This window comes from Epargyreus clarus, unplaced genomic scaffold (assembly GCF_041222505.1).
Source record: "Epargyreus clarus isolate Ecla_fem2 unplaced genomic scaffold, WU_Ecla_fem_2.2 ptg000006l, whole genome shotgun sequence".
Classification (NCBI taxonomy): domain Eukaryota; kingdom Metazoa; phylum Arthropoda; class Insecta; order Lepidoptera; family Hesperiidae; genus Epargyreus; species Epargyreus clarus.
The window spans coordinates 722,342-746,144 of NW_027332214.1; the positions used below are offsets into that span (position 1 = coordinate 722,342).

At 34.2% G+C, this 23,803-nt stretch overlaps 4 protein-coding genes and 1 non-coding gene across 10 annotated transcripts in view; 2 read left to right on the forward strand and 3 right to left on the reverse strand.

Moving 5' to 3' along the window:
* The window catches only part of IntS1 (integrator complex subunit 1), a 34,426-nt gene extending 33,604 nt beyond the window's left edge, over positions 1 to 822 (reverse strand). Inside the window, exons 1-2 of the mRNA XM_073073526.1 lie at positions 471 to 822; positions 97 to 266 (exon numbers count right to left, since the gene is read on the reverse strand). Coding sequence (XP_072929627.1) covers positions 97 to 266; positions 471 to 621 — 321 coding nt within the window. The 5' untranslated portion in view covers positions 622 to 822. The remainder of the gene's footprint in view (positions 1 to 96; positions 267 to 470) is intronic.
* Positions 823 to 1,281: 459 nt separating this feature from the next.
* Positions 1,282 to 5,774, reverse strand: LOC140742543 (uncharacterized). The gene is made up of 14 exons (XM_073073444.1): positions 5,554 to 5,774; positions 4,844 to 5,007; positions 4,495 to 4,697; positions 4,071 to 4,258; positions 3,898 to 4,004; positions 3,640 to 3,814; positions 3,466 to 3,561; positions 3,161 to 3,366; positions 2,826 to 3,072; positions 2,679 to 2,738; positions 2,430 to 2,579; positions 1,967 to 2,185; positions 1,777 to 1,878; positions 1,282 to 1,492 (listed from the first exon to the last, which is right to left on the reverse strand). Exons 1-14 carry the CDS (start codon positions 5,662 to 5,664, stop codon positions 1,391 to 1,393), a joined length of 2,130 nt encoding a protein of 709 aa, XP_072929545.1. The 5' UTR covers positions 5,665 to 5,774; the 3' UTR covers positions 1,282 to 1,390.
* A 185-nt stretch (positions 5,775 to 5,959) lies between these two features.
* On the forward strand, positions 5,960 to 7,111 carry ATPsynCF6 (ATP synthase, coupling factor 6). The gene is made up of 3 exons (XM_073073527.1): positions 5,960 to 6,080; positions 6,240 to 6,385; positions 6,853 to 7,111. Exons 2-3 carry the CDS (start codon positions 6,240 to 6,242, stop codon positions 7,031 to 7,033), a joined length of 327 nt encoding a protein of 108 aa, XP_072929628.1. The 5' UTR covers positions 5,960 to 6,080; the 3' UTR covers positions 7,034 to 7,111.
* A 1,865-nt stretch (positions 7,112 to 8,976) lies between these two features.
* LOC140742606 (AMP deaminase 2) overlaps positions 8,977 to 23,803 on the forward strand; it is a 44,988-nt gene continuing 30,161 nt past the window's right edge. The window contains exons 1-2 of one of the 6 annotated variants that reach the window (XM_073073532.1): positions 15,847 to 16,006; positions 19,985 to 20,120. In XM_073073532.1, coding sequence (XP_072929633.1) covers positions 20,048 to 20,120 — 73 coding nt within the window. In that variant the 5' untranslated portion in view covers positions 15,847 to 16,006; positions 19,985 to 20,047. Of the gene's footprint in view, positions 9,177 to 15,846; positions 16,007 to 19,984; positions 20,121 to 23,042; positions 23,161 to 23,216; positions 23,371 to 23,803 lie in introns of those variants that run through there. The other 5 variants (XM_073073528.1, XM_073073533.1, XM_073073534.1 and 2 more) reach the window with 5 other exon arrangements.
* On the reverse strand, positions 21,385 to 21,473 carry TRNAY-GUA (transfer RNA tyrosine (anticodon GUA)). The gene is given in 2 exon segments: positions 21,385 to 21,420; positions 21,437 to 21,473. It is a non-coding gene; the product is annotated as a tRNA-Tyr (tRNA).

Here is a 23,803-nt window from a genome sequence, read left to right on the forward strand (position 1 = left end):
TTTAAAAACATGAGTTTTTAATGTGTAAGTTTAAAAGCTTTCTAAGACATCTATTTCAATATGCCATCTAATTAATAGTTGGTGCCTTAAACATACCAGTTTATCAGAATTATGTGTGTCCAGTGCTTGCAAGACGTTAGGTACAAGGTCGACTGGGTCCACCTCCAGAGACGTCCCAGCCACAGACTCAGCTGGTGAGCCGATCCTAGCTCTCTTGCTCGGTGGCTGGGACCCAAATCCTGCTGTATCCCGCTTACGTTCCACACCTGTAACAGTTGGTTTCTAATCAGTATAACATACAAAAATAAAAAATAGTCCTGATGGTCAAAAATACAAATGTGAAGCAATTTCAATATTTTTTTCTTATAACAATATACATTAACAATAAGTAATGGGTCTAAATCTAGTCACTGATCACTGATGATCTTATTATAACTACATATATAATATGGGGATTCTTATATACATACCACTCGTTGAAGGTTTATGAATGTTCCTCTTTTCAGAATCTCTGGACACCACCACAGTGGACTTGCTACCCAGAGCAAATATGTCCTGAGGATGCTGTGGCGCTTTGCTCTTCCCACCGCGGCCACTCGAAGACATTTTACCCCGCTCCATGGTGCTACCCTACTTCTACCAGCTGTGCTATCTATGTTGTGGTTGCAGTGATCATTTCCCCTCGTAGTTTATTTTTAGTATTTTAATCATTCAGTTTTGTAACCAAACAAACATGCAAGTCGGCAAATCAACGTCAAGCACGAATTTGACATTTGACAAAGACGTCAGACGTGTGGTTGACACTGAGGGTTGACAGAGTATAGTAACCTATATAGGAACATTTTCTCGAGTCGCGACCAAAATGTAGTAAGCAGAGGCGCCAATTTTTACCAGACTGCCAAGGAAGGATTATGTTTTTCGCGCGTATCTTGTATGTTTGTCTTTCTTTATTTTATGCTTTAGTTATAACATGTTTATAATAATACTCTATGGCTTTATCTAAAATTGTTTTCTTTTTTCAATATAAAATTATAGTTATGTAGGTTTAGAGCCGATAACACCTGTTTAACTGCAAGAAAATCCTATCAATATACTTATGTACTATTGAAATTAAATACTTAAAATATTTCCATGTCATTATTTTATTAGAATATTATATAGATTTGAAAAAGCTATTTTTGGGTGGTAGCTTGTGGATCAAATACAAACCATAAAACAAATGAAATATTACAAGAAAAGATAATTTTATTTGTTTTTATTTAAATCATATAAAATTAACAAACTTAACGCTTAATTCTAACATTTAATTTTATAAGTTTTACTAATATTTTTTTATCAATATACTGCCACTGTTTAAATTGAAAAAATGAGAAATGAATTTGAATTAATATTACTTCGCTCTCTTTGTATTATTGTCGAGGCGTTTATTTTTGAAGAAGGTACGTTCTTTGTTTTTCAAATCATTCTTCACCTTGGACAAGGATTTGCGTGACTGAAATAAATAGTACATTACAATACGAGGACGAAAAATTTTTTTCTGACAAGTGTGAGTTTGCAGGCCGAGCCGCAGGCGAGGACTGCAATCACACGAGTCAGAAAAACATTTTTCGTCCGCGTGTTGTATAAAATTTTATATTACGGGGTCGGAAATTGGGGTTTTGCGCACGCGAAGCGTGCGTAAAACGTCAATTTACGCACGCCGTGATATAAAATAATTTATTGTAAAAACAATGCGTGATAACAATAACTATGATCTTAGCATCAACATGAACTAACTTCCTTATCAGATTCACAGCGGCGCCTGAGCGCGGCCAATGGCACCGGAGTCAGGCGTTCGCCGCGCGCCAATGCATTGAAGCGGCGGGTTACCTCCGACGACTGCAACACGCACCATAAATATGAACGACAAAATTGCCACAAGTTTACAAAATCTAGGATAGCAAACTGTAGCCCATGATTCACTTACGTCCAAAGAATCGCCGTCCATACTGCTGTCGCTAAACAAATTGTACAGCATATTGTCGAGCTTGGGCTCCTGCGCGCGTGGCTTGACGAATTCCGTCACACCCGAAAGTATAGGGGACGCAGGCTGCATTAAATGTGTTTGCTGTAATTGAACAAAAAATACAAAATGGAAAAAAGCTAAGCAATAAGCGTTGCAAAAAAACAATAAAAATTCAGCTGACTGAAATTACTGAACAGCAGAATTGAACTCGTTATAGAGCACCTAATTTCACACAATAGATGGACCCGATCTGGAGCAACTTTAAGCAACAATGAGTACGATTTATTGATCGAAGAAAACGATTTGTAGAATTTTTAATGTACTAAATAGGTCTTCCAATTATTACAGCAATCTAAGTTTGGTTGGGGGATATTATATTAAGAACATTAGGGTCTTATAAATAAATAGGTTTGAGGTTATTGACTTTGTGTGAGGGTGTGAGCATAACAGCATTATCGTCTTGTTCTGGTTGCTGGCGGGTGTCCGGGTCAGCCTGCGGGGGCGGCCGCGTCAGCTCCTTCTGGATGTTGTCGATCGTGTTCTGCATGCTCTGGATCTTCTCCTGGAGACGCTCCTATATGACAGATAGATGTAACATCAGTTACTTGAAATAACAACTTTAAATTTGTGCCAGGCTTATAGTCGAGTTCGATTAAAGGAGTAAATTCAATACCTTTTCATTTCTCATTTCCAGAATAATAGACATTTGTTTGGAAAGTTCATCATCCTTATTCTGTAAGAAATTAAAGTTTAATAAAATATTTGTGTATACTCTAGAATATCTTATTAATCCATAAATAATACTAATTATAGTACTAACCCTGACTACATTTTCCAGCTGTCCAATCGTATTAGTCATTTTCTTTTCCTTCTCCCGGACTCCATCTCGTTCTATTTCAAATTCCTTCGACATCTTCTGCAGTGCGAGCTCTAGTTTGGACCGTATATCTGTGCTGGCCTTTAGTTCAGACATCAGCTGGTTGATAGTAGAAGCTTTAGAATCTATCTCCTTCACTTTCGTTTCTATCAAACTGTCCAATTCTTTGATCTTTTCATCGAAAATATTCCTTAAAAATATTTAGAGGAAAGTTGTGAAATAAATTTACACTACATTACAATAGTTTATTGAAGTAAATACACATAAAATATATTTACCTCTGCGTTTGGAAATTAGCTTCTATTTCAGCAAGTTTCTCCTCCAACGAAACTTTTAAACCTGTCAGCTTCTCGATTTCTACACCCTTATTAGTAGATTCTTCTATGGCTTTATTAAGCTCAATACGAAGATCAGCCTTTTCTGTTTCCAGCATAGAATGATTCTTTTTCATATTCTCTATCTCTAGTTCGAGTTTGTTTAGGACCTGATAAAACAATTTGTTGGCAAAAGAAAGAAATCATTTAAAAATGTAAAGTATACTGATTTATTTACGAAATAAATGAAATTGTTGTAATGAAATCACCTCTTTTGTGCCCTGTATTTCCTGCAGTAGATTTCGCTTCTCATCGTTTAAAATCGTAATATTGTTTTGTAGGTTTCTGTTCAAACCGGAAGATTCCTAAAATAATAAAAAATAATAAAAATAGTTACTTATATTCATCGAAACTTATAACAATGTACTGATTTATTCATTTACCTCAGCCTGTAACTTGAGTTCGCCGTTAACTTTTACTAAAGCACTTTGCTCATCTTCTAGAACCGCGATCTTTTCCTGAAGCGTATTGTTTTGTTCACAAATGGTCTTTGTAAACTGCTCCTGATTGCTCAAAGCTCTTTTCAAGGATTCGTTTTCTTCATTTCTATCTTTTATTCTATTATTCAACAGAAATAAAATTAACTTGACACAAGCCAAGATACTAAACTTTATTTCGTTGCATTATAATATAGTACTTACTCTTTATCCTGCTTTGCAAGTACGGCACGGGCCTCGGAGGCTTGGTTATTAAATTCTTGCATTAACTTTTTCATCTCAGCACGCAGATTCGCATTTATTTCCTCTTTCTAAAATGAATATTTCATTTAAAATATCGGAGTGTGCATACAATAAACCCTTATTATCAAGATTACCTTTTCGATGTCAAACTTGCATTGATCAAGTTTCCTGTTAAGCTCATTCTGCACAGCAGTGAGTTCTTCTTTATGCGCGGTCATCGATGTTAATTTGTTTCGTAAATCGGCGATCTCGGCGTCAGCTTGTTGTTTCGCAGCCGTGAAGAACTGTAGCAACTGGTTCTGATGGCCACTCATGAGCTTTACTAGAAACATTACCATCTTATTAAAATAGGGGTATATTAAAAACCTTACTGCCTGTTTAACTTCTGTTGATGAATATTATTCTGTATCTTACTACACACTTAGTAATTAACTTCCTTAGGATTTTTATATAATATTTCTTATTGGATAACAAGGTAACTTTGATGAGGTATTCATACGTTTACTTAGACAAATAGTTATTGTTTTGTTTCTTCTAAGACATTGTTATTATTCTTACCCTTTTCCTCCAGTCCTTCAATGAGGGACTGACTTTTCTCCCCTGATTCAACCTGCTTAGCTTTGATTTCTCTCACAAGCTGCCCGGAGCGCTGGTAAGCCTCACATAGCGCCGTTTGGTCTGCTTTGCATCGCGACAATGTGTCTTTCAGTCGCTCGCTGTAGTCCTCCAGGACGTCACAGATGGCGCGTGTGCTACTCAGCCTGTTCAAATTATAATATAGCCCGAATCAGTAAAAATGTACTTTGTGTACGTATACTAAATTAAGAATCGATGTTTAAGCAGCAGTTGACCTTTAAGTGATCACCGCCACAAATAATTAATTAGAAGATAAAATTGTCTATCATACTTATTTAATGTATCAGGGCGGAGCCGCAACTCCTCCTGATACTGGCCCGAGATGGCCTCGTGCTGCATTTGCACCTCTACCATGTTCTGCTGCAACTTCTCATGGTTGGCTTCAACTTGTTGCAGCTTTTCCTTTAGGTCCCAGTATGCGGTGTCTTGAGCTACCTGCAACCAATATCATTTCTCAAATTAATTTCGAATATTTTTATTGAATGACTTTTTTTACATAATTTAACTATAACCTTGCCAATCTTGCCATTGTTCATTTTTAATCATAGATTAGTAAAGATTACTCACTCCTAACAAGAAAATGTACCCCGTTTTGAGAATTGAAATAGTTGCGTAAAAAAGTTTTGCCACGTCTCCGTGCTAAAATGTCCCTAAAATATTTTAAATTATTATTATAAATTGTTTATTTATCATGTAAATTACGCAGTATTAGTTATTTATTCGTAAATTTTCTCTAAAAATGTTTTTATTTGTCAAGAATTCAAAAAAAGAACTTACTATAATAAGCCATTTGCGGCTTCATTCAATTTCAAGGCGGCGAAGTATCTTTACTAATCTATGTTTTTAATATTAATAATACAAATGAAATCTACATCCGAAAAAAAATGAGGATGTATTAGTTATTGAAGACCTTTCGTTGCTACGCACGAATGTAATGAAAGTAATCTTTTTAAATTACGTAAGTGTATATTTTTCACTTACCTTCAACTTTATTATTTTAGCAGTTTCACGAGAAACTTTCTCACGCAGTTTTTCGGCTTCTGCATTTATTCTTTTTCTACTAGCAACTTTATTAATGTCATTGATTTCCATGTTTTCTGTGGGATAACTGAAACAGAAATTACAACTTTTAATTTGTTAAATGCAATTGTAACCCACGCGCGCAGAAAAAATGGCGGGAATTCATAAACCATAGGTTAGAAAACGGAAGCACCAACTTTTTTAATACTCACTAAGTATAAACTTTTATTTAATGCTAGCCATTATCTAAGAATTTCTAATAGGTATAGAAATTAACAAGATATTCTATTAAATTTCTAAATCACAAAATAATCGGTATTATTAAAATTCACTTCATCATTTCAATAATTTTTAGTGTAATTTAATGGTTTTTATTATCTGGACCATAAGACCGTAACAATCATATCATTAGCAAATTTTATATCTGTCCGTCATATATCGAGTTGAGCTGTCTGTCAAATTTTCGATTGATTCGAAAAAATAAAAAGGTACTGTTTCAGTGTATTTAGCTATATATTTAATATTTCAGTTATAATCAAATAGTTCTGTGTTACCGAAATAACTATTTAATGTTATGTGATATTTTTACGTCTATTTTTATATGCAGTTATGTAACTGGTATGTAAGGTTAAGGTTGTCTTTTTCAGATGCTCACTTCCTCGCTGTTCGGCAGCCTGCGGGCGGCCCGCGCCTCCGTCATCGTCACAAGGAACCTAGCTGCCGCGCAGAAGGCCTCCGACCCCATCCAGCAACTGTTCCTCGATAAAATCAGAGAATACAAGCAGAAGAGCGCGTATGTTCTGTGCTATTTCAACTAGATTCAAATAAATTTGTATCTTGATATCTGCTAATATATAATTATAGTGCTTCTGATTGTCTAAAATGCTTGGCGAACTATTGGTTTCGTGAATCTCTATTCTCAGTTACGCACTAGTTTGCTGGTATCTGAAATCTTTGGGTTAGCATAATGATAATAAGCTGGACAGAAAGCTTAATTTCTCAAAAAAAACTATTTCTTTTGTTGTAATTTAGTTTGTTTTCATACATATTATTAGTATTCCAAATAAGACTTCTTTATATATTGGAATCTGCAATCTTTTCTGTGTCATGTGTGTATGCAGATTATACTGTACTCTTACTAAGCAGTAAAAACTGTCACTGAAGAATCTACCCCATTGACATGAACAGACATTTCTTTTGATTATTATAAGTTATGTTTATAATGATCTGGTACTGATTCAATGTCCTTAATTATTCCAGAGGAGGCAAACTTGTAGACCCCAGCCCATCTATCGAGAAGGAGCTGAAAGCTGAGCTTGAGAAATTGGAAAAGATGTATGGCGGTGGTGCCGGCACAGACATGACTTCATTCCCCAGCTTCAAGTTTGATGAGCCCAAGCTGGACCCCATAGATGAGCAGCCCGTACAGGCCAAGAAGTGAATGAAGTAGTCATGTACCCATAGACATAGTTAATTTAATAAATACAAACACTGGAACATCAATATTGTTTATTCAAAATGTTGTTTTTATTATATAAATCTCTGCACTTATAAGTTACACAATTATATTGTGAAATAACAGGTAGTATAAATTTTTTATAGCCAAAAATAAAGAGACTAACTAACGACTTATTCTGGGAATAAGATTTATGCAACATTGGTGAAATCAGCCCTGAGTGTCTTACTTTCAAGATTTTTTCCTTTAATTATGAGTAAATTTTTCGATACCGTTATATTCTGGTACATCAACCAAACATGAGTTGATGAAGCCTTTTGTGGCCTGAAAAATAAATAGTTTATGTACCTTCTCTTGCATCTAGCATAAGGTGAGCCTTATATCCTTTATTCACATTATATACTATTGGCTTCATCTGTTTAGCATGAAGATGAATATTTGATTGCAAACTAACTAACATTGAAGGTGGTAGAACCCTTTGGGGTTGGACTCCGGTGGTACCACTGCCACACCTATTTCTACCTAATTGCAATAACAGCAGTGTTAGGCGCTGCTGTGTTCCAGTTTGAAAGGTGTGGTAAGGGAGACAGACTTTTCCGAGGCGTTCCAGCTTAAACCTCAGGGGTAACGGCGCATCTATGACCAACCTCAGGTAGGAATATCTAATCCTATTTGGGATTGATTACAGATTTCTATGGGCGGCAGTAGCCACTTACCATCAGGTGGACTGCATGCTCGTCTGCTACTTCTATATTATACTTTAAAAAAAAACATTCCAATCTTACCTGAACTTCATTGATAATTGAAAATTTATTGGTCGCAATGCTGACTTTATACAAGGATACTGTAAAATTGAAATTTTCAGCAATATTAAACTTCAGTCTCCACACTTGTCACTTGATGTACTAGATGGCGCTTAAAACAATACATGTCCAGTATTTACTTTTCACCGGCAGATGGTGGTAATGATTTTGTATCAGTTCAAAATAATAGATGGCTCTACAATCTACATTCCTTTGTCATCAAATGCAGGCAATTCCTTAACAGATGGCGTTGATAATTTTAAATATTTTTACAATTTGATATTAATTAATACATTTTGCGATTTTTAAGTTATCGCTGATTACATTTTTTAATAAAATATGATACATAAAGGATAATGAATCGATTTAGATGTTCATCTGACATCCCTGGCTAAATTTAATAAACTTGATAAAGTTAACCAATCAAGTTTTGCTAGTTAGCGTTTATTTATGATAAAAATAAATTAATTTCTTTGTTGCAAGTAGGTATTTCGACCCAGTTAGGAGTTTGCATCAAATTGCATGTGCTGCATGCATGCATGCAGATGTGCATGTATGAAGGTGGCTGCGTGATCACGTGTGTAAAGCGCCTTACATGACTCGTGGTCACGGCGAAATTCACTCAAAGTATCCTTAGTCTAAAATCATATTACTATGATTGATTGATTGATTATTAGGGAACTGAAGCAGACGAGCATGTAGTTCAACTGTGTTGTAACATAGACTTCAGACTTCAGCTTCTATAGACGTAGAGATGTAGACTTATATACTTAGTAGTCTAGTGCTAAGCACTAAATTTTAAGCATTTCAGATGTTTAATAAATTCGAGGTACCACAATCTAGTAATAAATAATGAATGATAAAACAGACCTTCAAATTTCGTGATAAATGTGGTAAACACAATATGTGGTTGAAAACATGACACGAAATATTGCGATAGGCCAGAATTACATAGGTGTCAACTGTAATCTATCTGAGGGGATCTAATATTATCACAAATTATTGTGTTAGTGGGTGACACATAGATATACAAATCCTGTTATCCCGAGCTCCGCAACACGAGCGGACGAGCGCGTTCAAATGAATCGTGAATCGCTGAGTCAGTGTGTCCTTCCAGCGAGTTAGCTCAGTGCCTCAGTATTCATTCAGTATCGGCCGTGCCGCTAGTCTCACCGGGCGGATGTATCGCTAAAGCGTTCTAAGCCTCGTTGTTATGGCGGCCGGGTTCGTGGGCTCCACGAAGAGCTTCCCGTTCTCCTTCGATGTTGACGTGGAGGAGGAGGAGGAACCGGGCAGGGTCACGCCGCACCTCAGCAAACGTATAGGTTAGTCTGTCACCGTAATACGTGTTTGCTGATTGTACGTCTGCCGCAGTGTTTTTATTGTTTTGTCTCTTAGTTCTAGGTTTAGTACCAATTTTATTAATGCCTATTAAAGCCGCACAGGAAATATACGCAGCGGCTTTTCTGAAAAATATCTTTATAAACATTTTACATAGATATTTTGGAATCAGTGTGTAAGCACCTTTTGTTTACCTTCTAAGAATCACAATTTTATTAATAAGGTAGTATCTAACTACGTATGTCAATATCATATCCTTATAGGTTTTATTTGTAACATATATAAATATTCTGTATTTTTTAACTTCGACGTTATTTTCTTTGATTTTTATTTGGCACTTTTAATTTTAAATGACTATTAATCCATAAGTTACTTAGTTAATCAGTACCCCTGTATTTGGAAAATCGTATATAAGATCTGAACCGAAGAACCAATGTTTTTCTCAAACAGCTAACCACTATGTCGCTAGACGCCTCGTCCGGTCGCTCCCCCATAACCCCTCGGCCCGATCGATCGCTCACATCAGCTGACTGCCGTCGATGTGAGTGACTGTTATGATGGTCTATTCGTAAACAAAATTACGGTACGACGAACCAATATCAAAACTACGAGCGAGACTATAAAACAAAACCAAATGGGATTGATGATAAATATTGTACTTAGTTTAGGGGCCGTTCAAGTATTACGTAACGCAATTTTTGAAGATTTTTGACCCCCCCTCCCCCCCTTGTAACGCACCGTAACGTTTTTCTATACCCCCCCCCCCCCTAACGTTACGTAACACTCAAGTGTCAATTTTTACCCTAAACTTGCTAAAAAGTTATGTTATAGTTTTTATCTTTGGGATACTTTTACTTACATATTACCTTTATAATACTAAGAAATAAAACAAGAGATTTTTAATCCGAATAAGAGTAAAAACTAATAAAACATCAACTCCGAAAAAGCCGAACTAAGTCGGCTGAACCCACTCATTCAAGGGAATTCCCGTAAAACGTAAATTAAAAGGGTTGCCAATTTAGGAGTTTTAATTCCCTATTTTTTTATTAAAAAAAATGTTACGTAACGTGTATTACGGAAGAGCCCCCCCCCCCCCCGCCCCTGTAACGCATCGTAACGATTTACAAGACCCCCCCTCCCCCCCAAATTGCGTTACGTAATACTTGAACGACCCCTTATGACAATTTATGAACACAGGGTTAAGTAGATAGGTTTGGAAACTGAACGGAAATAGAAAAAACATTAGAAACTGTTTAAGTAGTTGAACAAATTCATAATCGTTTTATGGGTTTCCTATTCTCTCGTTTAATTAAACTGATAGCAGATCGTAGCAGATGATAAAAGGAAGTTTTAAGAACCTATTAAAACTGTTAGGGAAATAAGTTTATTATGTACGGTTTTAAAGATATAAGTGTCATAAAATTCTATGGATTATAAGTGGTCCAATGATTGGGTTACACAAACGGCACTGTTATGTGTTAACTGACACCACTAACAAAGATGTCATTAATATCGAACAGCGAAGACTCAATTAATTAGTCTCTTGCATTGATCTATAACCTGAAGATACGCCACAAGCGAGCAAAACTTGAAGAATACAAAATACGTCAAGTGGTGTAAAACGAGTTGAAACGACTCCAGTCGCTCTCGCGCGGCGTAGTAATACACACGAATGTCACTGAACACGTTAAACGTCATTATTTTGAATTTTAAGCCTCAAAATGCCTTCTTGTGCAATGCGTAAATGCAAAAATTATGCTCGAAAAAGAAACAAACTTCATGGAATCACCTATCACACGTAAATGAAGAGAAATTATTAAATTTTGTTTATTTTTCGTGTTCGATCCGCCATGATTACGTGAGTAACCAGAAAGAGACAAAGTATGTTTTTGTGAATGAAAGTGATAAAGACGCAAAATGCATGGTCATAGATCAACAGAACAGAAGTGACATTTTATTGAATCTGACGATGTTCATATGTCGTATGTTATAGTTTAAAATCCCACTGCTTAATTTTTATATTAGTGTGTTTTTAGTCAAAATATAACTTTTTATAGTTTATTTTAATAAAATAAAATCGATATATGGGAAATTCTGTATCCTAATCTCTAAATTTCCTTCGATACCTGTGGTAAATAATAAAAAATATTACCATAAAATTTATATAGGATAGTATACGGTATTTTAAAATTTCTTTAATTGAATAAATATTTCAATCATTAAGGTCGTATTTCTTCCTTAACCTAAACATAATTTAATAAACAATCTTTGTATCCAGAAATTAATCCTCAAAAAGACCACGGTAAAATTAGAATCTTATATATAAAATTCTCATGTCACAATGTTAGTTACTTTACCTACTCCTGCGAAACGGCTTTACTGATTTTCACCAAAATTTATATGCATATTCAGTAAGTCTGAGAATTGGCTACTATCTATTTTTCATATCTCTTAAGTGATAAGGGTTGTTCACCCTTAACATTTTTTTTATTTATATGGCAACACAATGTTTGCTGGGACAGCTAGTACATTTATAAAATTTACACAACTTTGCAATTAATGGTCGTGTGTAAAATAAAACTGATAATAATAAACATAGATTAGTAAAGATACTTCGCCGCCTTGAAATTGAAATAAGCCACAAACGGCTTATTAGTAAGTTCTTTTTTTGAATTCTTGACAAATAAAAACATTTTTAGAGAAAATTTACGAATAAATAACTAATACTGCGTAATTTACATAATAAATAAATAATTATTTCAAATATTTTAGAGACATTTTAGCACGGAGACGTGGCAAAACTTTTTTACGCAACTATTTCAATTCTCAAAACTGGGTACATTTTCTTGTTAGGAGTGAGTAATATTTACTAATCTATGATAATAAATATAAACAATTTTTAAATCGTATATCTTAAACCAGTCGATACATCTGTATAGATACATTCTTTCAAATTATATTTTTATATAATAATAATTTATTTAGTTAAACTGTACTATAACATTTCTACGTAAACGACATACTAAAACTATTATCGACAGTTTTGGACATTTTTTACCTTCTGTTCCATTATTTCTTTGTCTTTGACAAGCATGCGGATCAATGGGAAAGCCACCATACGTCCCGTTTTTAGGACACCGGGACAGTCCCTTTTTTCGATGCTTCGTGCCGTTGTCTCCGAAATGAACCGTTACCATTGTCAATTAAGTAACAGTAAATAGTATAATTGTGAAAAAAAACATGGGGTGCTCCATTTATCAGTTTTCATAAAGCGCCCCACATTTTTTGCACAATTATACTATTTACTGTTCCTTAAATGATACCTATATTGAAAATTATTTTCTACTTTTTAGTTAATTTTATCATAAAAGTGTGTTTTTTATTATTTTTAACTATATTTTTTCAAGTAAAAAGTATTTGACATAAAAAAAATCGATGTCCCGTTTTGACTGAAGTAATCATTGGTCACTATATTCCATGGTCAATATTTACGTTTGCGTACACTTGAAACGCAAGGTCAAACACTAGTTGTCTTTTTTTATCACATTGTTCTAATAGCTCTGTCCCTTATAGACCATTTGTCTATGTAGTTAAAGGTAAGTAAAATAAAAAACGTGCATGTGTGCTATCAAAGCAGTTTCGCTCAAGTTTTCTCTCAAGTTAGTGGGCGTATAACATGTCTAGTATAAAATGTCATTGGTCTCTTGTTTAAACAGTGCTGTCTTGTTTGGCTATTAGAAATACTTGACTGTGTATATTAATATTGCAAAATTAAATAACGCCTGCAGTTAATTAAACAAACATACATTTATACTATAAAACCTATCCTACATTTAGTATTGGTATTAAAACTTTGTTAAAATGAACTAATTAAACTCTACTCTCTGAAAGAATGATTTCGTGTGGATGTTAAATAAAAAAAACGTTAATTTGTAATTAATTGTATATTTTTAAGGCGTACGTGAATAATTGATGTCGCTTTTCTTTTGTAGCTACACCTAATAAGTATTAAAATATTAATACTGCCTAACCCCACGGTGACCTATAAAAGTCGTACCTAAATTATGTATTGAAACATGCATTTTCCGTTAAACCTTCAGGTACATGACTCGTGTCGTGGAGGACGCCCTTTTAATCCCAAACCTGTATTTAAATACCAAGGGCAACCCTTTTATAGGTCATAGTCATCTAAATATACTTGCGTTATGACTATTAATAGTCTGGCCGCATTTGACCAAAGTAAAACCATATCATTAATATTTAAAGTATAAAATGTATTATTGTGTAGCAGCAGAAACATGTGAGGAGGTTGCGCTTAAGGTCGGGGACTCGGGGCTCGGAATCGAAAAGCTTTTGCCGTTATTCTCGGCTAAGGGTTAATTAATTTACACCAGACGTGAAGACTTAAAACTTTTCATTCTGAGGAGACCCATGACTAGCATTGGAAGTATTTGATAGGTTGATCATGATATTAATATTGTGTAAAACTGTGGATTTAGTAGAATAGAATCTCTACTTAAGTTAAAGATATAATATCAGCGTGTATCATCAAAGAATTCGTAGCTGTCCAATATCTGTCACAAATACTTATATCTCATGTAAGCCGACAGACCTGTGAACCGCATGATACGGACCTTATCTTATTATCTTGATCGTACGCTGTTTATTAGAAGTACAAATTCCATTATTTTCAGTTTATGTAAAATATTTGATCATCGTAGCGTAGGTTTCGGATTCCGTCTCTGATTAGACAGATATCTTAATGATGAAGTTAGATATCTGTTCTGGATCTGGATGTATGTGTATTAGTTTTTGTTAATATGTCCATGGTACTCACGTTGTAGGAAAGCGTAGTTTATTTATTTATCTTTGTGTTTCGTTACCATGGGCGGGAGTCGAATTCGGCTAAAATATCTTATTACTTAATGTTAAGAGAGGGAAATTTTAAATAAAACTCTTATTTAAAAATTCGCTCTCTTCACGTGCCGCCTGGGGTGTAACTTGAGTTTCAAAGGTTTCCTTTTTAGACGAATTGTAGTTATATATAACACGAAAAACGGGGCGAGCCGCGTCCTCGGCCCTTGGCATACTACGCTTTTTTGCTGAATATAAAATGTTTGTTCACTGACAAGTTTTAACAAAAATCTTTATTAGTATTAAAATATGGGATATACTCGTAATATACTCAACATAGAGAGTCTTGTCTCATTTCAACCTTTGTCAACCTTCATAGAGTTTAGTTGTGAGACAAAACATCTGCCGCGCTATCTCTCCGTGTAAACTGATAATAAGCGCTGAATAAACACAATTCCTGTAATACTCTCAGCGAAGTACCTGAGTTTATTTTAGAAGGTTATATCATGTGTTAGGAATTCATTTTCTTAAATACATTTTACACAAATTACGTTTGTAGAAGACTCTTATTTTGAGTGAATTCATGACAATTTGGCGTAGTATGGATCCCCCATCTAAAGTGTTTAAAAACACCATTTTGAAAAATGTATTATGAAATACTAAAATAAGAACAAATAAGATTAAAGATAACAGCAAATAAGAGATATTTAATGCTGGTAGCACTAATTGTAGATATCATAAGATAGACTACCTTATGAACTCTACAATCTGGTTTAATGATTAAAAGCATAGATTAGTAATTAAAAGTGAGTTTTGCTCGTCGACCTACTACTTTGTAGAAGAAACATAGGTAGATAATTGTAATTGGGAACATTTTGCTTTGGACAAAATTATATTCTTAGAAATCAAACGTAGCAACTTCATTGAATCTAGACCACATCTAGACGATTTCAACATTTTAATGTAATTTATATTTAATTGTTTTTAAAAATTGTATGTGTTATATTTTACATTACTTTTTATAATAAAGAGGTAGCTAACGAGCATGCAGTCCACCAGATGGGAAGTCGCTACTGTCGCCCAGGGACATCTGTAATCAAACCCAGATAAGATACGAGTCTCAACCGAGGTCAGTCGCAAATGCGTTTCCACCCCTGATTTAATATGATGCTAGCATCAAAATGACATGTAGCCCACCTCCTTATGTTAGTGTATTTTTGCGTCCAAAGATACCAGCAATTACATTCAAATAGAAAGTTAGTTCTGCCTGACCTGAATGAAGATAATGACATATTAGTTATTTGAATTTATGTTCCCACGCCCTCTTCTTCAAAACTTATCAGCGCTACACCGATATATAACATACAAATTCAAAATTCAATTGAAACAAGTACAATTCGACATCATCATGGTCATCCGCGATCAATTCAACATAGAATTAAAGTCTTTCCTGAGTTCGGTTACAGAAGCTTTTGTTTCCCCTGAGGAGTAAGTTCCAACGACTTGTATGTCTGCCTTATGAAGCGTCGTGGCGGTAACTCCGCATAACTATGGGAACTCTTTCCCAAATAAGCTTTAATAATTCTTCATAATTATTAATTACCTATTAATCGATTTGTTATCTCTATTGATCATTGTTTACTTCGTTATCCTTGTAAAATTACATAACCGGCAATAACTAGCGGTAATCGTAAGCAAACAGCTGTAGCGAGGTGGATCGTCCGTGACGCCACCGCCATGACACTGATTGTGCTAAACACAAAGCGTGTCGTATAGTTGTGCTGGTGCCAGCCCGTGAGCGTTCAGTCGACTTATAAACTTTCGTCCAACAACGTACTCGATATTCGGAGAACAGTTGTTATAATTAGTGAAAATCGTGTTTTAAGTGCGTTTTGCAATTTGAACAGTGTTTTGGTGATTCTCCTGCGATAGAGATTGACACCGATTTATATTCCAGCAGGTGTCATTACAGTTTGTCATCTAATTAGTTGTGCCGTCGAATCATGAGAAATCTATGTTATGCATTAGTGCAATAGTGCCAAATAGTGTACGGGATTAGCGTATCTTCAAAATTTTACTGAATATCAACGTTACCTTTGTTTTTATTGCGCAAACTTCAGCACACATAAATAAAAAGCGAGTCACGTGTCTATGGTTGTTACGGTTATTACCGTACTAATGGCGTTTGCCTGATAAGAATGCAAAATACCCCAGAGTGAATAATACGTACATTTCTACGAATGGCTTTGTATCTCGCTGAAATCATTATACAATAAAATAATTAGCTTGTTGTTTTTTTTCGATTTCAAAGACAAGACTTTCCGAGGAATGAAATAGAAATATTGATAGAAGTTAAATTGTCCATATTATGATACAAGTTAACAACCTAATAATCCGTAATAACTAATTTGAAAGTAATTATATTGTTACGATTGAGTTAGTATTTTGGGAAAGAGCATAAGTAGTTGTTGATTATGTTTATTATCGGTATGTATTTTGTTAAACATACATTGTTTCAAACAACCTGATCGTCATACATAAATTATTTCGAAAATGTCCTTTATTGGTTTACCAAACATTAATAAAACAGACCGGAGATTTAAACAAATACTACCGAAAATTTTGTAAAAATATGGCCACAATATTAGTTCAACATTCAGAGAATATTATTTTTAACAATAGGTAAACGTTCTCGTTATTTTACTGGAATATTTTTGTATTAACTACAATATATACATTTTCCACATTTTGCCAACTTACTGTAATAAAATTGGAAATTATTTTACAATGCACTACAAAATTGCCACTATATGCTATGATTTATAGGTTTCAGATGATTTGTAATTTTTAGGTCTTTGACTCGTGCACGAAAGGTGGGCGGTTGGCAAGCTTCCCCTCTCAAAATAACGTTCTGAGCCGTCGCCGCTCAATACCAGCACTTTTAATATTCGACTAAAGTAGGTAATAAGTATTTTGGAAAGTTCTTGAATATGTGGCAAATGCTCGGTCACTGCGCGAATGCAATACGTATTTTCATAAGCTTGGAATGTTTGTTACGAACAACGTTTATTTTCGCTTATGGAATTGGATTGAACTGAATTAGGATACGATTTATTGGGTGTCATTAATTTTATTGTAGTATATAAAACATAGGGAGAATGTTCATTGTCATAAAAGTTTTATGTATGTGATTCTAAGTAATGCAAATTATAATCGTCAGAAATCAATTCAGTAAATTCTGGTGATTCAGCCACAAATATCCTATTATTTGTAGCTTACCTGAAATGTGTGCCACCGCTTAGGGACTTTAAGTTTTAAAGTTACCCTTCGAATGCTATCTTAGTGATATCTATTTTAGATAGTATTCAATGAAGAATCGGGCCTAATCTATTTACTTACCGAAATATCTAACATCTTTTTCATAACTATCACTGGTTTAAAGTTTCTTACTTAGGTATTCGTTACAAATAGCTGTTCTAGAAATTCAGTATCGTTTGTCTATTTATTACGTACCTACTTATATGTTTAGAAAAATACTTGTCAGTTTCGTGCTACATTTTACATGAAAAAGAGGCCTCGACGGTTTTCATCGTACCTTGTTGAAACTTTTTAAACCAGTGTCTCCGTTAGGGTTGAACAATATGAACATACGAGTATTCCGCATCTGAATTTATTGTTGAATTTATAAGTTATCCATTCTCAGAATTAAATCGCTGTTGACTTACATAGGAGGCAAAAATCTCAGCCTTCAGGTAGGTTATAGCAGCACTATGAGCATCACAATCTTCAGATTTAAATAGAAGACATGTTACGAGTATTTAGGGGTATCAACACAATTTGTATCGACCCCAGACATTTCCTCAATTGAACGTGGGGTTAATTACACGTGCCCTCGATCGGCAATACCTCTTTACCATAATAGCTGGATCACAAACAGGTTTGTTACATTCATTGCATAAAAATCTTTCAGCTGCCTTACCTGCTTGCTCATAAATGTCACCCCTAGAGTATGCCCTCAAGTCGCTCGGTTCCTCGCGGCCGGGTCAAGGTTCATGTTTCCGTTTGCATTCTGCGTATTAGAACTCTAAAAAAGTGTATCTTGTCTTGTGTTAGCGTTTTCGAGATGTTTGTGTCTCAATTTTAGGCTATTTCTTTGACTTTAACTGTTTTCTCTACCTTTAGCTCTACGTTTTTGACAAAACTGTTGATACTCTTTTTGTTTTTATTTTTCAAGTAGCTACATACTACATACATTTTAAATTTTACTTTGTTGTATAGTACCTCCGCTGGAAACCAAATGCTGTGTGGCTACACCAAACTACTGTTCAAGTAGCAATCACCAGTTTATACTGAAGTTGAAGCAAGAATTTTACTTTGCTGTGCGCTATCGCAACGGCTATATAATAGCAGTGACAAATGGCTAAAACACTAAAAACGATCCCAAATATAAGGGTGAATGGAAAAAATAATCGATAGCTCATATCTGCTGTCAATAACTCAATACTGTCAACACTGATTTATATTTACAATCAATATAGATATTAAAAATACTTGATAAAAGTCAGATCCGGGCGCCATATCAGCTAAACTCATGTCGGCATTATAGGATTAGGCTAGCATGCTAAAACCACTAAGTACATAATGATAATTATGATATTAATAGAATTTTAAAATTAAATAGGCATTTTGTTTATGACTAGGCACTGATAAGGTACTTTTCATCATGTTATCTATATTTATTTATAGATAATAATTTCCGACATTTGGAAGATTATCTATTGATTATATTTAACAAGTAAGTCCTTATAATACACATTATGCTATGCTATGGTAGTTGGTGATGTTATTCATGTTTTCACTATCATAGAATATAATGGACTAATTTTAATTGCATTTAATAACTGAGAAAATTTCCACAACGGGACAATAACCATTGTCCACTTGGTACAAAATTATTTGCTAATTCCGCGAAATAATGACACAAATAAATCAGCAGATTTCGAAAATACCTTTCATAAGTCTCTAATAATATAACATCCGGTGTCCTCTGCGATATTTTTGGAACATCTTTTTGTGTCCGATTTCTTCGACCATTACAGTGATTGAACGGCCCATTTATTGATTGCTAAATATCCGAATTTGTTTTCGTCGATTGACTTTCAGAAGACCTGCCTTTGATAACGCCGACTCAATTCCAGGGAACCGCGTCTTTTATATATAGTTACATGTTTAGTTTCCGTCCGCAGCAGACTTATTAAGTATTTTAATGGATCACAGGCTAAATTTAGCAAGGTTACTCTCAAAGACCAATAACATTTCTGTTTACTCACCTTCTCGTGCACTGCCACGTGGAAACTTCTTTGTTTTTGTCGCGGACTTTTTCTGTCCCTTTTATAGAAAGCAACTTTGTTATTATTAAGGAAGTACATTCGGTCTGAATTACATCCGCTCATGGTTTTCAATTCTTCCTGTTAGAAGTTGCTTGAGAAACAGCTATTTATGTTAAAGATATTAGTTTAAGTACTTTTGTACTCGAAATCATTGTAGTTGTAATAGTTTTGTTGTTAGTCACATAGTTATTCTCGTCGTAGTTGTTTACTACGAGAATTGTAAATGGGAAGAAATGACTTTAGGCAATAAAATTCTTGGCAGCTTTATCATTGTGCAGAAAAATGAAGTACGCGTGGTCTCCGCGTGGTTGGCCGCTGGCAAAACGACTGTCACTGACCTCCCTTACAGCAAAAATAGGTATATTATTGTGTGAAGTGGTGATCGATCACTAAAGTATGTCTGTATTATCAACGAATGCCATTGACTTATCAACTCTTAAATCTCTTGATATTACGGCGCATACCTCTGCAAGGGGCACTCGCATCGATTGTTGCACTTTTCGTTATAAAACTAATTTCAAATTGCAAAACTCACTGTTAATTTACAGTTAAATGGTAACAAATGAACTGGAAGAAATTGGTTCCTATATGTGAATTGTGTGTAGATCAATATGTCGATACGAGGCGTGCCGGACGGTTCCCGATCTCCTCGCATCATTACTGATTCGTTCTTTGATGATGAAGGTAAGTTATTGAGTATTTTATTAATATGAAACATGTATTATTACTTGGTATATTATTGTTATGATTCAAACCATATAAATTATAGTACCCAAATACCGAGATTATATGGTTATGAAAAATTGATTTTAGCTCATGTGCGACTATAATCCATAAACATTTTCATTGAATACTAACTTTGCCGTATTACAGGTAATTGTGTCAGGTCACTGACGACACGAAGCATGATTCATCTAGGATAATAGAGGTTGTTGTGATGAAAATTTTCCTCAACAATTAGTTTAATGGCCGCCGCTGGCTATAATATATTGGAGGTAGTTTTATGTGATCAGCAAAGGTTGTGCGAGAAGGCACATTTTATTTCCTTGAGACTAAGATTCGGAAATATCACGTAGGGTCTCAGTAATCAAAATGTTGCAACCGAGAATCCCGAAAATATAGAATAGAATAATTTGCTAAAATAAGGTACAATTTTGGTATTAAATAGATAGGTAGGTACAATGTCCTCTTATTTTTTGCCTGTAAGGCGTGCAAATTACAATTAAATACGATTCATTCTATACGAAAAAAATACATGCAATATAAAATGTGAAGACGAATTAGTATTTTATGTACTTTAATTTTATCTATTTTAAAACATATAATAAAAGATACACTTCCGTTTCACTTCTTTTTTTATGCCAATCCATACTATTTCTAACAATAGTTTATTAACAGAGAAAGATTGGTAGCTCAGCGAAAGGTGGCAGACTTATAGCAAAATATATTAGGCAAGTAAATTTAATTCACGAAACTAATTTTAATCTGGATCCATTTTGCTTTTGAGAGGAAATTCAATTCCTTTGTGTAGTTAAGTGAGCCGATATCATCTCCAGAGAGAAGTTATAATCTTGCTGGTATTTTACTAATCTAATTATATCTACGTTTTGGGCAAATTTATGACAAACAAAGTGATGTACTACAATTAATTGACGAGAATATTATAACGATCTAACGATATAATCAAATTTACAATTTTACATCCACCAAAGGTCAACATTTCACAATGTCTGAAATGAAGAAATCTTTAATCTTAAAAAGGCTAAAGATTGGATAGATTGTTTTTTAATAACTCATATTAAACGTTAAAGTACTTAACGTAACAGAAAATAATGAAAAATATTAATAAGTAAAAAACCTTTTTTTACTGTAATGTTAATAAATGTTTATAAATAAAACGAAAAGAGGTTGTTGCAGAATTTTTAGAAGAATAAATAAATAAAAAAACTCCTTCGAGCCGGATTTGAACCAGCGACCTATGGATACCAACGTCATTACCTCTACAGTCCACCGCTCTACCAACTGAGCTATCGAAGGCACATGTGAGTTTTCGAATTTTTCCACTCCACATCGCGGCTTGGACCGAATACTTTACTTTCGCAGTGTTTCACGTGTCAACGCATATGTTGTATACGAGTATGTTCCTTTTACATCCTTAAAGCTTATACGAGATGTGTACCAAGGATACCCAAGAAGAAATGTAATTATTCTATTGTCTTCGACTGTTCAAATTTGTTATATAAGAAATTAATACGTATTTGGTGATTTAATTTTAATAAAATATATTTTTCGATCGTCATCCGATAACATCAATACTTTTTCTCTATTCTTGCGCGTGACTTTGTCTTTATATATTTTAAAATTGGAAACTTTCTTAAAAATAATTAACTCGTAATATGTCCAATTTCACAGTAGGTAGGTACCTACTAGGGGAGGATTTTATATAGACTCTAAATACCTTTTTGTCCAATTATTGCAGGTTAATTAAATATCGTTTAAATGTAACCTTTCTATTCTGGGTTTGGTAAATTATCTCCAAAGCATACATGTTTGGTTTTAAATTAAAAATATATGTAGCTCTACCTTCCCCTCTCTGTTATCACCGGAGCGCTATATCCACCTTTTCACCTCTTTCAAAAGAAAATACATATCCGTATCTATAGCCAGTACCTACTCCTATATATAATTATTAATTATATAATTATTCCTTATTAGTGCTGTCTTTTGATATCACTAAATTTCATAAAACCAGAGATGTACTTACATTTGAAATTCCAACTGAGGCAAACGACTAGGATGAATTCATACTATTTGGATATGCTTTTGTTAGTACGTATTTATTAAATAATAAATATAACATTATGTAATAAAGATAGTTTGCAATTCGTCAGCTCAATAGAGTTAAGAGTGCTTGAGATATGAACGCTTCCGAAGTATCGGCGCCTCGGATTACTTCTGCTCTAATAACTGCATACATAATTTCATGTCTATATACGATATAGTGTTTTAAGAACTGGGGAGTGTAGGAATAAGAATTCAAATGGGACTTCATATATTTTTTTCAAGTAGGGTAAGGTTAAATAGGTCTTTTGGTAATAATTGCGCCTATGTGTAGGTATGTAGTAGTCTTTGTACTCGTTAAATAGTAATTCTTCTCATTAAATATTAATTCTTGACATTATGTTACTCTCTTACCAGCTTTTAGCCCGTACAATGTTTTAAATAGAATAAAGAAAGGACGCAGGGAACAATGATTTAATATTCCGATCTCATATGAATATCAAAGGGATATTTAAGAGCAGCTTACTAAAATTGCTGTCTGTATTTTTGCAAAAGTTAGTGCGCGTTATTTAAGATAGAAAATTGAATATGCTACGAAGTAAAGGATAACTGAGGTCGTTTTAATTTGTTAAATTTTTGGCGTATCTATATTTGGTAATTGCTTGGTACTACTTGGGTACTACGTTGATAAGAACTCCATAGGTATAAGTAACATCGGTATAAGTAACATCTCGCGTCTTTGTTTACGTTAATCATCGGGTGGACTCGGGCAGTGTGGCGTGTGGCGCGTAGTAACTGGTAACCATAACCATGCAAAAATCCTCGGGTGTGTCAAACGAAACCAGACAGTTAGTCCGCGAACGGCAGCCGCGCACGACGGCCGGCCGTGAACTACCCAACCCTACAATCGCGTCGCGTGGCACGATAAATTCCAAATTCAAACGTACTTATTTTTTTAATGCTACGATACTGTGACACAGAATCTCATAGAGCCTTTATATTTTTAAACGGGTTCAACTTTTAACATCAAGGAATTACTTAACATACTTTGTTTTGATGTAGTGCAAGTTAACAGCTGTTTCTTTGGCGTGTTACGATTCGTAATGTTTAATGTCCACACATTTGTGATTGACATTCCAATTTTGTGGTTGTGGTAATTAACGTTTACGTTCATTAAGTAAGGTTTGATTACACGGTTTTTTATATATTAGGAATTTCGTATTTTTTGTGTTATTCGATTAAAGATTGCAAAAAGCATAAATAAGTGTAAATAATTTAGTATTGGCTTCATATTTCAGTCATAATATGATTAACATTAAATAATGTTGGATTTATAATACCCAAAATATTATATTCTGAAATGTACAGGTGATAAAATCAATATAATTGGGTACTACAAGAATAATTACTACTATTACAGCATAGATGTATAACCTATATAGTATAAAATGTCATTGTATTACAGTGAGTACTGTTGTACTCGTCCTGTTAATTGTTGATCGAAGCATTAAATGCACTTAGTCTGTAAAGTAGAAAATTTAAAAATAGAATAAAACATGTCAGTGTGTAACTGTGATCACCAATGT